The sequence below is a fragment of the Microchirus variegatus genome (genome assembly GCF_963457635.1).
Source record: "Microchirus variegatus genome assembly, chromosome: 16".
Lineage (NCBI taxonomy): Eukaryota > Metazoa > Chordata > Actinopteri > Pleuronectiformes > Soleidae > Microchirus > Microchirus variegatus.
In genome coordinates, this window is record NC_139817.1 from 3543568 (window position 1) to 3560931 (window position 17364).

The 17364-nt window shown below is 45.4% G+C and overlaps 1 protein-coding gene across 2 annotated transcripts in view; it reads left to right on the plus strand.

The window, feature by feature from the left end:
• LOC310938174 (mitogen-activated protein kinase kinase kinase kinase 4-like) overlaps positions 1-15758 on the plus strand; it is a 60966-nt gene extending 45208 nt beyond the window's left edge. Inside the window, exons 16-32 of one of the 2 annotated variants that reach the window (XM_083902626.1) lie at positions 300-461; positions 1276-1599; positions 3159-3262; positions 3401-3561; positions 3688-3785; positions 4333-4511; positions 5525-5642; positions 6514-6912; positions 8144-8258; positions 9226-9414; positions 9498-9641; positions 11579-11713; positions 12769-12869; positions 13102-13251; positions 13363-13522; positions 14454-14593; positions 15558-15758. In XM_083902626.1, the coding sequence (XP_083758752.1) occupies positions 300-461; positions 1276-1599; positions 3159-3262; positions 3401-3561; positions 3688-3785; positions 4333-4511; positions 5525-5642; positions 6514-6912; positions 8144-8258; positions 9226-9414; positions 9498-9641; positions 11579-11713; positions 12769-12869; positions 13102-13251; positions 13363-13522; positions 14454-14593; positions 15558-15641 (2763 nt within the window). In that variant the 3' untranslated portion in view covers positions 15642-15758. The remainder of the gene's footprint in view (positions 1-299; positions 462-1275; positions 1600-3158; positions 3263-3400; positions 3562-3687; positions 3786-4332; positions 4512-5524; positions 5643-6513; positions 6913-8143; positions 8259-9225; positions 9415-9497; positions 9642-11578; positions 11714-12768; positions 12870-13101; positions 13252-13362; positions 13523-14453; positions 14594-15557) is intronic. The other variant, XM_083902625.1, reaches the window with a different exon arrangement.
• Positions 15759-17364: the final 1606 nt, after the last annotated feature.

The following is a 17364-nucleotide window of genomic DNA, read 5'->3' on the forward strand; positions in this document are numbered from 1 at the left end:
ACAAAATCCCCTTCAGAACCGTGTCCTAACCGCCTTTTTTTTCACACGTGAAAACTGCATGACTTCTCTTCTCTGGCCGCAGAGCTGTTGTGGTCGTAACTCGGCGGCGGATGTGGGAATAACTGTGTCCGTAACAGTAACAGTAACATGGCTGCACCCCTGTGTGTTCCTGTTGGGTGGTTTTCGCTGCTGCACGTAGAAATAATCTCCACCTGAAAACTAACAAACAATGTGGTGACGGCTTCAGTCTGACCTGTGACCTCCTGTTAAAAACCCCTCTGCTCGTGCTCCTCCTGCAGGCGGACGAGCGCTACCGCAAGAACATCCAGGGTTCCCCTCAGGCGGCGGCGGCGCAGACCAAACCGCCGCAGCCGCCGGTGCCGCCGCGCTCCGAGTCTTCCCACCCCAACGGGAACCCGGCGTCCGAGGCGCCGGCCATGCACCGTCCTGCAGACCCACAGGTAACATCCACACACGCCTTCTCCACCTTCTCTGCTGGTCCTGTGCTCCTTCACAGCTGCGTTTCATCTCCTCTGACTCCACGCGTTGCCTTTTAAATCCCGATTGTTTCTTATTTATCTCCACGTTTCAGGTTCGCGTGCGTCTTTTGTTTCCACTCACTGATGCTTTTAAGGTTGTTCCGCAGGTCAACGTCTCGGAAGACTCGGAGAATCTGATCCGACTCGCCATGTTTTTTTTAACTTGCAGACTTTGGTTTCAGGAAAGTTGCTCGCTTTGCTTTTTTTTTTTAACTTCTTGTGACAATGGGAACCAAAGAAATCACACGATGACTAACTCTGTGATTGACGGCTCGTCCTCTCCCACTCGTCACATGTGTGATTATCGCCACAGAGTCGCTCTGTACCCTGTAATTGTGCCGCTGATTAAAAACCATTCAGAATTCACGGTCCCTGCAGATCTGCAGAGGCCGTCATTAGTCATCTCCTGACTCATGAGACATGAACCACACGGTCTGTTTTGAATATGTCGCGCACGGATTAATTTATGCTGCAAATGTGGTTTGTAACTCGCTCGCGTCTAGAGTTGGGATTGTGGGATTATGAGGCCGAGTATTACATCAATCTTGGATCAGAGTTAATCAAATAACAATGTAAACGATTCCCTTTTTCAAACGACAACAACAACAAACCGTGCGTCCCTCGATGAGACCCTGTCGTACAGATTTACAATGTTCCCTGAATGCCTCACATGTCAGTGGAAGCCCCAACCTCAAGTCTCCCTTCCACTGTGTTTTTGTTGTGTTGATCCGTAAAGGTCCGCCCCCATGTGGCCGCTCTAAAGAGCAGCAGCGGCGTGACGGCGGCGACGGCGGCGACGGTGCGCTCGCCGCCCGCCGTGTCGCGGTCGCACTCCTTCACCGAACCCCCGGTCGCCCCTAGCTTTGAAAACCAACACCTCCGCAACGGCCAGACGAGGCACTATCACCACTCATCTTCATCGCCATCCTTCTTCTCCTCCTCACCGTCACCATCATCACCATCACCATCATCATCATCAGTGTCTGCTCGCCCTGAGCCACAACCCCAGGCGAGACCCTCGCCCCACGAAAAGGCTCCTTCAGCGGAGGTCCCGCCCCGGGTAAGGACAGGAAGTCGGACCCTGAGCGACCGGGGACGATCGTCCCAGTGTCTTCACTTCATCACTTCTTCTCGCTTACCCACCGTCTGCCTGATTCTTTCTGCTTTCTTTAATAATCCTTTATTCTTCATTAAATTTGCCTTTTTTCGCTGCCTTTACTGTACGTTTTAACGATGGTCCTTCTTCTCTGAGCTGGAATTCGTGGCGATTCTTCAATTTCTATCGCAGCGTTTCGTCTCGTCTTGAGGCAGCTGCATGTTTCCTTCCTTCCTCGTTTCAACCCTCGTGTCGTTTCCTTCTTCCTCTCGTCTCCAGCTTACATTTCACACACAAGGAAACGTACTTTTCAGGGTTCCCAGCCATATCTGCTGGTCTAAGTCTAAATCTAAGCCCAGTCCCAGGACATGTTGAGACCAGATCACCAGACAAACGACTCCTTTATGTCCACAAAATGACCCCAAAAAAAACATAACGACAGCTCTGCGAAAGCCTCTGCGTTTACGTTAAGTTATTTCCGTCTGAATGTGGGGTTTGGATGATACGGCTAAGTATAGGAGAGCTGTAATGGGCAGTGAGAAGATCTAAATTTAATCCATAGAGCCAAAGTTATTTTATTTTTTCCTCCCCCAGAAAGTGGAAAAGTGCTGCTCCTGAGCCACACCTCAACCCCGTCAACACTTTCACTGCGAGTTTCACGACTGCACAGAGTAAACAACAGGAGTCTTTAAATACAGGAGAACCATGTCTCTAAAGAAAGGGCAGATCTTTCAACAACACGAGTCCATGTCTTTTCCATGTTGTCACTAACAATCTCGGCGAATCTGCCTCTGCTGCGATCTCGCTGTGGATGCTAACATCTGGATCTTCTGGTTCTTTTGGGGGTGAAAGGTAGTTTTACGGTAGCTATGTCCCAATCCACGGCACTGGATCCTCCAGAGGGAGATGGACGTGAGGCCCTCTGGAACGAGATGGTCTTGAGTACTGAGAACTGAACGGGTTAGGTCGCCAACTCTAGAATTTCGGATTATGGGATAATGTTGACCCACCTGCGAAGGATGGGGCAAACGTTGGCCGCATTCGTCAATGAATCAACGTCCGCGTACGTCGTTTCGCTCTGTGGACACGTCTGGCTAGGATGCAGTTTTTTTGGCTAACTTGGGAACCAATCTCAAAGTGGCGCGCTAGAGACGGGCTTAACTCGATGACCACGGGCAAAAGTCGCCAGGCGCCATTTGTAGATAGCTATCACTCCCTAGAAAACTACAACAACCACCTTTTTGAATACGATCTTAATCCGATCATTAGCCGATTGCTTGATTTTTGCTTGCAAAATCATGATCCGTGAAAATTGGAGGTGACCTAACCCGTTCCGTTAGCCAGGCTAGCTCTGTGATCCAGGTTGACGAATGCAGACTCTGGAGGATCCAGCGAGTGGTTTGGGATGTAGCCATGTCGTGTGACTTCTGGGGGGGGTTCTACCCTGGACGTCACCAGGTTTTGGATGGTTTTTAAAGGACTGTAATGTGTGAGCTGGTCACTGTCTTTATCATAAAAAAAAGGTTCCCGTCAGGACGACGTCGAGGTCCCCCGTGTTGCGTGATTCGCCTCATCACCACGGCAACGCGCCACAGAGCGGCCACGCTGTTCACCGCAACGCCCCCAGGTAAACGGACGGACCCCCCGGCGTCACGCTCGATTTCTGCCGTTCCCTGTTTTTTTTTGTGGCCAAAATGTTAGCTGTTAGCTGTTAGCTGTTAGCCGTTAGCCGTGTGTTGACTCTGCTGTGTTGTTGGCTCCACAGTGCGGCAGAGCCGCGGCTGCTGTGGGAGCGCGTGGAGAAACTGGTTCCCCGAGCGGCCAGTAACAGCGGCAGCGGCGGCTCCAGTTCCTCCAGCAGCTCCAGCAACTCCAGCTCTCAGGCCGGCTCCCACTGCGGTTCTGGAGAGCGTTTCAGGGCCCGCTGTGAGTTCCTGTTCCCCCGGGACACCCCCCCCTCCCCCCCCCCCGCCGTTCAACACACCATTCCAAGCTTTTCATGCCCGTGTGTCGAGTCAAACTGACCGTTCTCACCTGTTCCACCTGTTTTAGCGTCCTCCAAATCGGAGGGCTCGCCCCTCCAGCGGAAAGAGAACGCCGGGAAAAAAAGCGAGGAAAAGAAGGACGCGGTCAGGCCGGGCAAACCAGCGGTGAGACTCGAGCAGCACCGTAGCTCACCGGTGACTGTAGACCGGATAGATCTAGATCTAGAAGTGTGTTGCTCTGGAATGGTGATGGCTACTCAAAAACTTCATGGAATGGTTTTGCTTCTTGGCTTCTTCTCTCTACCGCTGTTTCCAGCTCGGCAGCCGCCATTTTAAACTCACGCCTTTTTAACATTTCCTTCTTCTTCTTCTTCTTCTTCACTGTTATGGTTTATTTTTTTCCATCTTTGCAGCTCGAAAAGCAATCGTGTCATTTCCTCAGAATTAATCCACTAACCCCCCCCGAGTGCGAGCGTAGCTTGAAGAACATGGGCTGCGTCGCGTCTCCTCGCTTCATCTCTCGGCTTTCGCTGCTCTCACGTTGGCTTCTCATTGGCTGGTTTTTCTCCTCTGTAACCTCACTCTTCCTCTCCGACAGCCCTGCTTTTCCCGCTTTGAAAGAGACGATTGAACGGGGAACCGTGTCACGTCGACGTCGACGTCTTCCGTTCGTGAAGATAAAAACCCCGTCCTCTTTATCCCCGACTCTTAGGACTTGACGGCTCTGGCGAAGGAGCTGCGAGCGGTGGACGACGTTCGTCCGCAGAACAAAGTGACGGATTATTCGTCCTCCAGCGAAGACTCTGACACCACGGACGAAGACGACGACGAGGAGGTGGACCAGGAGGCAGGGGAAGAGTCCACTTCTGGTCCGGAGGACACCAAAGCTGTGTAAGTTCTCAAGTTTGACTCTGAAAATCACTGGCTCTGGCCACTCTGTATCCATCGCTATCAGTAGCTAGCTTTGTGGTATCGGTATCAGACATAAAAAAAGTGGTATCATCTCATCCCTTGGCTAACGTCTTGTTAACCACTTCATACGATCATTAAATGGTCTAAAAGGATTGTATCGTACTAATATCGCTATCGGTAGCTACTTGAGTTTGCGATATCGCTATCGAACATAAATAAAGCGGTATCGTCTCATCCCTATTTTAACGTTTAACCCTCGTGTCGTAGCGTATCTTCTGCGTTCCGTCAGTCCATTGCTCCTGTAGAAAATACGCAACTGGATATTAAATAGAAGTCAAAATGTCAGGCGTATTGACGCCGCTATCTCGCCCTAGTGACTATGACTATAGCCGTACGACGACTTGAACGCTCGCCGGCTACAGATGGAAAGTGCCGTAACTGCTACGCTAGCAAAGTGAAACGTCTTATCCCGGCTTCTCTGATGTATAAATGGGTGTAAAATGTTGAAAGGGAACTTCGAGGCTAACTCCGATAGCTGCTCCGATACTTGATATTCGTCCGATACTAATCAAAGTCAATTGATTGTATGTCCTCACCTCGGGATTATACTGCGTGGTAATCTGTCGTAGCTTAGCGTTTGCGTCACGTACTGGCTCCGTCGTCTCTAGCGACTAAAATTATAGCCGAGGCGACTCCCGATCCACACGTGTGCAACAACGTGTAGCAAAGTGAAACGTCTTATCCCGGCTTCTCTGATATATAAATGGGTGTTAAAGTAAACAAGAACATTGAGGCTAACTCAGGCTAGCTACAGAAATCACACACTGGAGCTTTACATGTCCAGTTGTACGTATGTTTTTAGCTACTCCGATACTTGATTTTGGTCCGATCCTTATCAAAGTCAGTGTATGGTTATATATCGGGTATTTTATACGTCACGTTTTAACCATAATAATGGATAACGATCAGAGTTGTTGTCGTTTCCTCTGCAGGTCGTCCAGGCTGAGCAATGGAGAGACGGAGTCGGTGAAAACCATGATCGTTCACGACGAAGGGGAGAGCGACGCGGGGTCGACGCCCTGCAAAGACAGCACTCTGATCGTCAGACAGGTACAACACATTTTTGTTTATTCATCCATTCATTCATTTATTCATTCATTTTCCCCCTTGATTTTCTATTGTTTTCCATTTTGTGTTGATCATGTTTCTGTTCTTACTTCCTCCTAAACGCTAAGTCCGCTCCAGATTCATCTGCTATCACGCGCACTAGAGCGGTGGTTCTCAAAGACTGGGTCAAGGCCCAAAAATGGGTCGCGAGAGATTTTTTTGGGGGGTCATTTATCCACTTTATTCCTGTGGCTCATGATGTCTTTGCGTGAATTAAGGCTAACAATGAATTTAACTCAGTTAGTGTTAAAATAAGACTAAAAAAGTGACATATACATTTAAGCTAATTTGACTCTTTTTCTGTTATGTAAACATTGCTGGGTGGCTTTACTATGTGTAAATAATCATACGAGTACAATAGATAATAATATGAAGCTGTGGGGACAAAGTCTTAATGTCGCACATCATCAAGTGTTGTGTCAGGTTTTACTTCCAACACCTGCAGGAACAGGAACAGCTGGACCCTGGTGGTTTTTACTGCCGACTTTCACCCGTAATCGCTTCCCTCCAGGAATAAGGTGGATAAACGAGGAAAATAAGTGGTAACCACAGCAACGGCTGCGTGTCAGGAAACCAGGTCAAACTGATTTTAGAGCAGCTTTAAACAAAGACCTGTTTGGGTTCGGACAGTAAAACGTGACCCGAGTTGCAAACGGACGTCGTAAAACGATGGCATCACTAACAGGAGTTCTCTCTCCGCCTGTAGAATAGCCGCCGTAGTTTTCCCTTTGCTCTAGCTAACACCTTCCCGTCCCCGGAGCTCATCAGAAACGCACCTAGACCCAAAGTCGTCTACCCCTCTTTCTACTTCCAGAGTGCAGGTGATAACAGAAAGCATCCTGGCACCGGTCCTGGTCCTGGTCCTGGTCCTGGTCCAGGCCCGGGTCAAACACTGCTTACAGGCTTTGCACCGAGTCCCAGCTCGGGGTCGAGCCCGGCCCTCGGCCACCACACCCCCAGCCCCCACCACCACCATCACCACCACCATCAGCACCAACACAACCCCACACAGCACGTGGACAGGAACGGCTTTGCCGGCCGAGTCCACCACCTCCACCTCCACCAACACCACCTCCCAGACCTGATCCAGCAGAGCCACCATTCCACCCCCTCCTCCTCTGCCTCAAACTCCCCCTCCTCCTCCTCCAGCCTGGCCAGCCCCTCCTCCATGTCCCCACAGAGTCCTCTGGACAAGCTCGCCATACTCATAGAGGTATGTCCGTCCCTCAGTGCTGGACACTGGGACAACGGTAGAATTAAAAACACAAACTAATACCGCACACGTCTATTTTTAGACACCGTCACACTCTCTACCTGTCACTGGGACATTGTGGTGCCAGACTCTCTTCAGGCAAATGTGTTGAATTAGTCTATTATTGTCTTTAAAAGTCGCGTGTCGCCGATTCCTTCAGTTTCCTAAAAGGAACGGGAGATAAAATCCACTTTAAGGACTTTTTATAGTCACTAATTTACAGTTTTCCTCTTTATTATATCAACATTAAATGTATAAATGAATTATTCTACATTTAATTTTAATTTTAAAACAGCTGGCTCTTACATCAGGTGAAATTCTTTCAATTTTCCCTGCTTCTGCCTCAGTTTTATATTGTGGATTTGAAATGGCGCCCTCTGCTGATCGTTTTTTGTTTTTATATCCATTTTCTGCAGATAAACTTTTATTTATTAACTTGTTATACGTATGATAATTTACCTTTATTCTATATTTAATATAATATACATAATATAATGTTAATATAAAATAAATGTTTATGTTAAAAAAACAACAAACTTTTTGGGCCAAATTTCGGCCCAAACTTTTGCTTTAAAATACCCCAAAATAAAGAATTTGACATATGTTGTGTTTTTGTCCAAATTTTCTGCGACAGACAAACAAATAAAGATTAAAGAATGACTCCGGATCAATAAAAAAATGAAAAAAATCAACTATAATCAGTAAAAGTAGATAATTTAAGTGTAAAATAAGTTTAAATGTACAAAAATAACAGTAGAAAAAGTACAATATGTGCAATTTACGCCTGCACGTCCATGAGTGAATGAATAAATAAAGGCTTTATTTTTGAACGTAAGACACTCAAAATTGTAAAGATTTTAAAAAACCCCTGTCGCCTGTTTTCAGCAGATGCGTCGCATTCTGCAGACGTTAGCTTAGAGCGCAGTTAGCGGCGTTAACGGCAAGTATATTTACAACATTATCACTTCAAAAACGTGTTGTTTCCCCTCCATTCTGTTTTGACCTTCCTCGTCATTTTTTTATCCTCAGTATTGATCATTTTTTTACCCGCATGTTTCACACACAAACACCTCAGTTTTCTCGCCTGCGTCCCGTTCATCGTTGACGTCGTTATAATACTGTGATGTTTACGTTGTCGTTGTTGTTGATGTTCTGTCACCACTGACTGCGTCTGTGTCGCCGTCGTCTGCAGAGTCAGTCCAGTAACAACATGCAGAAACACAAGTCCTCGTCCTCCTTCACGCCGTTCATCGACCCTCGTCTCCTCCAGGTGTCTCCGTCCACCGGCAGCGCCCTCAACAACGTCGGTACGTCCCCCAAAACTCTAGAAAAATTAGGTTAATCGTCCATTTTTGAAGTGGTATAAAATACACAATATTTATTAGTACTTTAGGATTTTACATTTATTGAACCCGGTACCTCTTATACTTTGTGTACAAGTAGTATGTAGTACCTTTACTTTGTAGTTTTTGAAGAATGCTGGGTCAAATTTCACTTTTAGCAACAAAAATTAGGTTAATCGTCCATTTTTGAAGTGGTATATAATCCACAATTTTCCTTAGTACTTTAGGATTTCACGTTTGTTGAACCCAGTACCTCTTATACTTCTTGTACAAGTAGTATGTAGTAACTTTACTTGGTTGTTTTTGAGTAATTCAGGGTCAAATTTCACTTTTTAGCAACAAAAATTAGGTTCATCGTCCATTTTTGAAGTGGTATAAAATCCACAATTTTTATTATTACTTTAGGATTTCACGTTTATTGAACTCGGTACCTCTTATACTTCTTGTACAAGTATTATGAAGTACCTTTACTTTGTACTTTTTGAGTAATTTGGGGTCAAATTTCAATTTTAGCAACAAAATTTAGGTTAATCGTCCATTTTTAAAGTGGTATTAAATACATACTTCTTATAAGTAGTTTATTTTACTTTTATTGAATAGTGCACCTCTTATACTTCATGCACATATGGTATGGAGTACTTTTAATTTGTAATTTTGGAGTAATCCAGGGTCAAATTTCAGTTTTTAGCATCAAAAAAGAGGTTAATTGTCCATTTTTAAAGTGGTATAAAATACACCATTTTATTGGTAGTTTATTTTATTTTTATTATTTACTATCATTATGATAATTAAACGGTTATATTTGATCAGATGATGGGTAATATTTAGTGTATACTTTACAGGCAAAAATGTTTGATATTTGTCATTAAACCTGACTGTTTGGGAACATTCTCTAATTCTAACTGTGAATTCCTTTACCTACCTACCTAAGCCCCTCCCTTCGACCTTTCGGGCTACGCCAACGACGCCCGGCTGGCGGAGGCGCTGAGGGCCGACCCGTCTCGTAAAGGCTCGGTGGTCAACGTCAACCCGGTCAACACTCGCCCGCAGAGCGACACGCCGGAGATCCGCAAATATAAGAAGAGGTTTAACTCTGAGATCCTGTGTGCTGCCCTCTGGGGTAAGAACTTTTTTTTAGAGCTATTAAAGTTTTCACCACCAGGTGGCAGCAAAGTCCTAGTAATTTTCTGTGTGTGTGTGTAGGTGTGAACCTGCTGGTGGGAACAGAGAGTGGTCTGATGCTGCTCGATCGCAGCGGTCAGGGAAAAGTTTATCCTCTGATCAACCGACGGCGCTTCCAGCAGATGGACGTCCTGGAGGGACTCAACGTCCTGGTCACTATATCAGGTGCGCGCACACACACACACACACACACACACACACACACACACACACACACACACACACACACACACACACACACACACACACACACACACACACACACACACACACACATATCATAGACATCATGAAACCAGGTCTTAACCCAGAAGAAGCCCACAAAACGTCCTCACAATTACCCCTTTTTGGATGAATGGAGCAGCTCGTTATTTGGCAGACAGTTTCTTGGTGGATATCGAGAATGGCTCATTATTTGGCATACAATCTCTTGGTGGATTTGTAGAATAAATAAACTGGTTCACTATTTAACTATATCAGTTTCTTGGTTGCAGTCAGTCGGTTAGGTTATAGCGTAGCATAGTTCATTATTTGGCACTCGGTTGGATGCTGGATTTAAATAACGGCTCATTATTTGGCACTGGATAACATTTAAGAGTGCTTTTTTAAAAGGTTTTTCAACACCCTGAAATGAATCATAAACATATACAGAGATCTGATGCACTTGTTGCTCCAGACTTTGTCTCTGTGTGTGTGTGTGAATTGATAAATATTTTCCCTCCATCGCACAGCTGTGTTTTCTCAGACTGAAAGTGCATCCTCGTTGTGACTTCTGCTCTTTCTCAATGTCACACACAAGTGTCACAACACACTTGTTCTCAGCCTGAACGGATGTTGAGTAAAAGTCTCCGCTCGTCGTCGCGTGCGTGCGTTCGCTAACATGTAACGTTGACGGGCGCTCGCGGCACCGCACGGAAATCATTTGTTTGTGTTAACCAAGATCAAAAATATGCGTCATGGAAAGTTCTGACAAAGTTTTCTTAGAACCACATGGAACCATGTCTGAGAAATGTGCAATTATCATTATTTTATATTATTATATGGTATACAATAACATATACATTTGTGCTTAAATACAACAATTCACACTCGGAGAGCAGAGATTATGCTACAATAAATTATTTACAGGGTTGACACGGTCCTTGAATTTGAGGGGGAAAAAGTCCTGGAAAGTCTTTGACAATGAGGGAATTGGTCCTGGAAAAAATGTCTCCAAAAGTCCTTGAATTTGAGGCAACTGATCCTGGAGAAAAAGTCCTTGAACGTTTATGAATTTGACGGAACTGGTCCTGGAAAGTCCTTGAATTTGATGGAATTGGTCCTAGAAAAAAGTCCTTGAATTTGAGGGTTGATCCTGGAAAAATATCCTCAAAAGTCTTTGAATTTGAGGCAACTGATCCTGGAAAGTCCTCGAATAATCCTTTGAATTTTAGGTAATTGGTTATGGAAAGTCCTTGAATTTCAGGTAATTGGTCCTAGAAAAAGGTCCTTGAATTTGAGGGAATTGGAAAAAAGTCCTCAGTAGTCTATGACTTTGAGGGTACTGGTCCTGGAAAGTCCTTGAAAAATCCTTGAAATTTGAGGTATTTGATCCTAGAAAGTCCTTGAATTTGAGGTAATGGGTCCTAGATAAAAGTCCTGGAAAGGCCTTGAATTTGAGGGATTTTGTCCTGGGGAAAAGTCCTCAAAAGTCCTTGAATTTGAGGCAGCTGATCCTGGAGAAAAAGTCCTCGGAAGTTTATGACTTTTAGGGAGTGAATTTGAATTTGAGGCCATTGGTCCTGGAAAGTCTTTGAAAAGTCCCTGAATTTGATGTCAACCAAGGTATGGTGACCCTGTATTTGAGTTCCCAACCTATAATTTTAAAAATGTCCTGTCATTTAGCCTAAATACTCATCAACTCCAATGGAGTTCTAAAGTTCCTAAATTTGGAAATTCCTGGAAGATCTCTACCCGAGTCAGGATCCTGGAAATTAAATGTGCAATATTTTTACTTTCACTTTTCAGGAATTGTCTAATTCACCTCAAACGGTTGACTTAAACAACACATTTAACATTACCTGTGTTGACTTTTGTGTCTTTGTGTATTTTTGTGACGTCAGGTAAGAAGAACAAGCTTCGTGTTTACTACCTGTCCTGGCTCAGGAACAAGATCCTTCACAACGACCCCGAGGTGGAGAAGAAACAGGGTTGGACCACGGTGGGAGACCTGGAGGGGTGCGTCCACTACAACGTCGGTGAGTCAAGTGATCGCGGCTGCCTGATGGTGGTCACTTCAGCTGCCAACACAACAACACTATTAACTATTACGGAAGTTCAGTTTGACATCATTAGCGATAGTTGCCTTGTTCTCGTCGTTCATTTGCAGAACTTGTGTAAGAATTTTAGTGCTGAGCACATTAACGGGATAGCGGCAGTTAACGGTGTCAACGTTAGAGCACAATGCGTTTCCATGACGACTGACCGGAGAAAGACGCGCGTGACGTCATGTTTACGCAACTTCGATTGTTAAAATGAGTCTGTAAAGCAGCGCTAAACTTTATAAACAGAGGCACACATACGGCGCTAACGGAGCTAACTGGTAAACGGTGCCTGGACTCCGGTGTCGCAATACATTAACATGACGTCACGCACGTCTTTTTCATGCCTTAAAGCGCGTTAAGCTAGTGCCCAGCACTTAATAATTGATGTGTAAATGTGTTAAATGAGCGTCACAGCGTAAACGTAACGCAGCATACAGCTGTTGTGACGGTCAAGTCTCGCGTGATATCGATAGTCTCGCGAGATTTGTGCAGATGATACAAGGAGTTTCACAGATGAACACAGATTGATTTGAGGAGTTTTAATGAATGGATTTCGCAGCTTCCCTGTGATGTTGAGCGTTGTGTAATCACAACTTCCTGGTTTAATTCTGGTCGGGAACCTTCCGACCACATCAGCATTCTGTGGAACTACACTTTTTTTTACAATTCTGTGTGTGTGTGTTAGATCAAGGATTTGTGAGGAAAGCCCTCAGTTTGGTAACTCGGTCCAGAATCCACAGTGTCCTGTGTTGTTATTTCACTGCCTTTGAGCAAAGTCGCCTGACTTCCTGTTGGAAACCCCTCTCCATTCGCTGAACCCGAGCTGGATGTATTTTCTGTGTGTCAGTGTTTGTGGAAAACCAAAGGATTTCCCTCTGACTCATCACCGTTTAAAAACGTGTCTATGTCCCCTTAAAATCCTGGATAAATGTAATTTATTTGCTCAGAAGTGTTTAAATGTTGTTGTTGTTGTTGTTGTTGTTGTGCAGTGAAATACGAGAGGATCAAGTTCCTGGTTCTGGCTCTGAAGAACTCGGTGGAGGTTTACGCCTGGGCACCGAAGCCGTATCACAAGTTCATGGCCTTCAAGGTGAGTGAGTGACCTGTTTAAAGGTGCAGTACGAGCGAGGGGCTAGCTTTACGGAGGCGGCCATTTTGTGTCGAGAAAAGTGAGCGTTTTGGGTTGTTTTTTTCGTCTGTGAGGGCCACCGTAGTTTTCTGACATCCTGTGTTTCTGCAGACTCACCATTAGATGTCACTATTTCCTAAGATTAAAGATGAATTTCTTCAGTTTTAACACTACCTGACCTTTTGTTCTCTAGTCTTTCGGAGACTTGGTGCACAGACCTTTGCTGGTCGACTTGACCGTGGAGGAAGGTCAGAGGTTAAAGGTCATCTACGGCTCGTGCTCGGGCTTCCACGCCGTGGACGTGGACTCCGGCGCCGTCTACGACATCTACCTGCCCACTCACGTGAGAACGCCGACGCTAACGGCTAACGGCTAACACGGTCTCGCTTTGTCGTCTTTAGCGAAGATTCTAACGGCCGATGTTGTTTTGCCCCGCCCCCTTGCCCCCCCGCAGATCCAGACGAGCATTCAGCCGCACGCCATCATCATCCTCCCCAACACGGACGGCATCGAGCTGCTCGTCTGCTACGAGGACGAGGGCGTTTATGTCAACACGTACGGACGCATCACCAAAGACGTGGTGCTGCAGTGGGGGGAGATGCCCACCTCAATCGGTGAGTCGTCGTCTTTCCATCGATGTTAAGGTTCGCTTTGGTCCAGTTCAGCATGGTACGGTCTGGAATGGTCAAGTCCTGGATCAGGTTCGCTGTTTCGACTGAGAACAGCACCTTATGTTGTTTTGTTTGTTCAAAACTGAAACTGTGGTTTGTTTTTTAATACACGTGAAACAACTCGCACTCTACCTGCTGCAGTATATCGCCACAGGTCCTTGAAATCCTTGAAAGTTTGTGAATTTAAAAAAAAATAAAAATAATAATAATAATCCTAGAAGGTCCTTGAATTTGAATTTGAGGGAATTGGTCCTGAAAAGTCCTTGAATTTCAGGGAATTGGTCCTGGAAAATCCTCAATAAGTCCTTGAATTTAGAAAATTGGTCTTGGAAAGTCTCCGAAAAGTCCAGTTTAAAAGTCCTTGAAATTTTTACAGAACTGGTCCTAGAAAGTCTGCAAAAAGTCCTTGAATTTGAGGGAATTGGTCGTGGAAAGACCTCAATATGTCCTTGAATTTTCTATGGAACTTGTTCCTCGAAAGTCCTCACAATGTCCTTGAATTTGAGAGAATTGGTCCAATAAGTCCTTGAATTTGAGGGAACTTGTCCTGGAAAGTCCTCTATAAGTCATTGAGTTTAAGGAAATTGGTCTTGGAAAGCCCCTGAAAAGTCCTTAAAAATTTTTTTATGGAGCTTGTTCCTAGAAAGTCCTCAAAAGGTCCTTGAATTTGAGGAAATTGGTCCAATAAGTCCTTGAATTTGAACGAAGGGGTCCTTGAAAGTCCTGGACTGGAGAACGAGTGGTGGTGGAAGTGTGTGGTTGAAAACCTCCCTGAGAACTCGTGTTTGCTCATAAACAGACGTCTGACTCACAGAGAGAACTCAGCCGTCACTAAACGCATGAACGTTTGTTTTTGTCGTTTTTTTTTTGGCAGCGTACATTCGCTCTAACCAGATCATGGGTTGGGGGGAAAAGGCCATCGAGATCCGCTCTGTGGAGACGGGACATCTGGACGGAGTCTTCATGCACAAGAGAGCGCAGAGACTCAAGTTCCTCTGTGAAAGAAACGACAAGGTGAGACTTTGAAGGCTTTGCAGCCTGTGTGCTTTTTTTGTTTTTTGGATGTGACGGCCACCGTAGTTCCCCGAAGCCTTTAGGGAACTACGACTTCGCGGTCGACGAAGAGTTTTGTTTTACGTTTGTGAAATTCGTCCGTTTGTCGTCTCTTTCCGTAACTGGCAGAGAGCTCAGCCTGATTGGATCGCTTCTTCTTATTATTCCTCTCTTCTGATTGGTTCTCTCTCCCCAGTTAGCCCCGCCCCCTCAAACATCCAAAGTCCGTGGAGTTTTTATTCGTTGACCGTGAGGCGGCGATAGATTTTGTCGCAGTTTTTTTTTGTCACTTCGACATTATGTATGTTCTCTTAACGACGTAACAATTTTTCCGTTGCAGTTCCGTTTCCGTTTAAATTAAAGGGATAGTTCGGAATTTTGGACATAAGACCTATTTTCCAACTCAGCCGGTGTGATGGAGACATTTTCAAGAAATTTCATTCAGTTCTTCTAGTTGCCGAGTTCGCTGGTGCTATATTTTCCTCGGGTGCACTGTGGAGTCGGTATGAGTGTTTCTAACGCCATGCTAACTTACCATTGACTTGCGCTAGCCATAGCACCAGCGAACTCGGCAACTAGAACTGAATGAAATTTCTTGAAAACGTCTCCAGACGTCTCCATCACACCGGCTGAGTTGGAAAATAGGTCTCATGTCCAAAATTCAGAACTATCCTTTTAACACTGTTGTTGCTAAGCAACCAATGGCGCGTTCCATTTACATCGGGAGTTGGAACACTGCGTTCCAGAGAGAAAGTTGAAAAAAAAAAAACATGAAATAACTTTTCATTGGGATTGTTCCGAGTTTCTGAGCTGGAAATTACGAGTTCCCCCGACCTCGGAAATTTCCGACTTCCGACTACAAATGGAACGCCCCATAAATCGGGCTGGAGCTGACCCTCTGTCGTCTTCTTCTCCTCCTCCTCAGGTTTTCTTCGCCTCCGTTCGCTCTGGAGGCTCCAGCCAGGTTTACTTCATGACTCTGGGCCGAAGCAACCTGCTCAGCTGGTAGACATCCAACGCCCTTCGTCCTCATCCTCCTCATCGTCCTCCACCCTCGCTAACACTGGATCCCCCAGAATCCCCCACTGTCGACGTCTTCTCGACCAAAAAAGAGCAACAGCCTTTCCAGAACCTCCTCCTCCTCCAACTCTTTCTTCTTCTTCAGCGCAGACGACGACGAGGACAAATCCACAGCTCCGCCTCCCCCTTGTGGCGCTGCTGTGATCTGCGTATACGTTTAAAATCAGCGATTAATCAATGAGATTATGAAAGGAAGTTAAAAAAAAAAAAAATCAATGTGAATTAACGAGGGAACGCAACTTCTTTTGGTTTGTTTGTTTCCCTCTCTGGTTTTTCTCGGTGCTCATCAGGACGGGATGGATTTTTGTACCCTGGTCAGTAAATTTGACGTCTTCTTCTTCTTCGAATGCTAGTACGACAATTACTACGACGACTGCTGCCCCCTGCAGGCCCGGCCTCTGCTTCCTACTCCGCTCTCGCCGATGTGGCTTTGTCTCGCGTCAGAGGGGCGGAGTCTGTTCGCGTTAGCGCTACAGTCGTGCGTAAAAACTTCTCTTTGGTCCGATCGGGGGACGGGAGAAACGGTAAAAACGTTGTGGGTTTTTTTTCCGCGGAAGAGGGTTTTACTGTACGTGTGATTTATTGTCGGGATTCAACGGAGGATGTCGCGTTTGTGTGTGAGCGGGAAAACGTGTCAGAGAGACGTGGAAGCTTGATAGTATTTTTCAAATTATATAACTATTATTATTATACCTTGAAAATAAGTGTAACTACGTGTCTTTTACCGTTTTTTTTTGTTTTGTTTTTTTTACACACTCCACGGTGGTCCACGGTTTGCTTGCGTTTCACTCTGAACCCGCGAGTGTGAGGTGTTTGTGTAGAAGAAGAACGTGACGTGGGGTCAGGTGTGGTCCAAAAAAAAAGAAAAAAAATTATTGAAATATATGAATAAAGTAACTAAAAACGTGTATATGTACAATAATAATAATGAAAAAAAACGTTAATTTAAGCTTCCAGATAGTGTCGGTGGTCGTGTTTTTTTCCCCTCACTGGCGGGCGAGCGTAACCTCCTCTCCTGTAGGGGGCGCTAGTCGGATATGAAAACGGCAGAGGGTTCAGTAACTTCGGTGTCGGACGATTTGTGCGATAAGGAAACTCTGGTCGTTCTTATCTTCCAGAAACTCTGGTTGTTTTTATCTTCCACGTCATCGTTTTTCCCCGATCACGTTTGTTTTGTTTTCAGCCGTGTTCGCGCGACGACGACCGCACGAATGAAGTGTCACGAATGTAGAAAAAGACGATATAACTGTGTGATGGTCCAAGGCATGAGACGATGTTTGTTTGTTTTTGTTTGCTTTTGTAACGTTTGTCGCGAGTGGTCGAGTCCGTAGGTGTTCAAATTATTTTTATTTCGTTCAGTTTTTTTTCCTCATTTGCGAGACGAGCGGCGGCGGCGGCGGCAGGTGTAGATATTTACCCGGTGATGTGGGCGGAGTCAGGGTCAGGGTGGGCGGGGTTTTGGGGATTTTATATTTGTTCCGCAACCTTAATATTTTTGAGAATCTGTGATGAAGCGAAAACAAAAGAACACCACGTTAAATCTGAAGACTCTGGATTTCAGTGTTTCTGTGATAAAAACAGAGAATTCAGCTCCTCCTCTTCCTGTTTTATTTAAGTTGTTTGTATTTGTGTGAAAGACTCTTTCGTTGCTC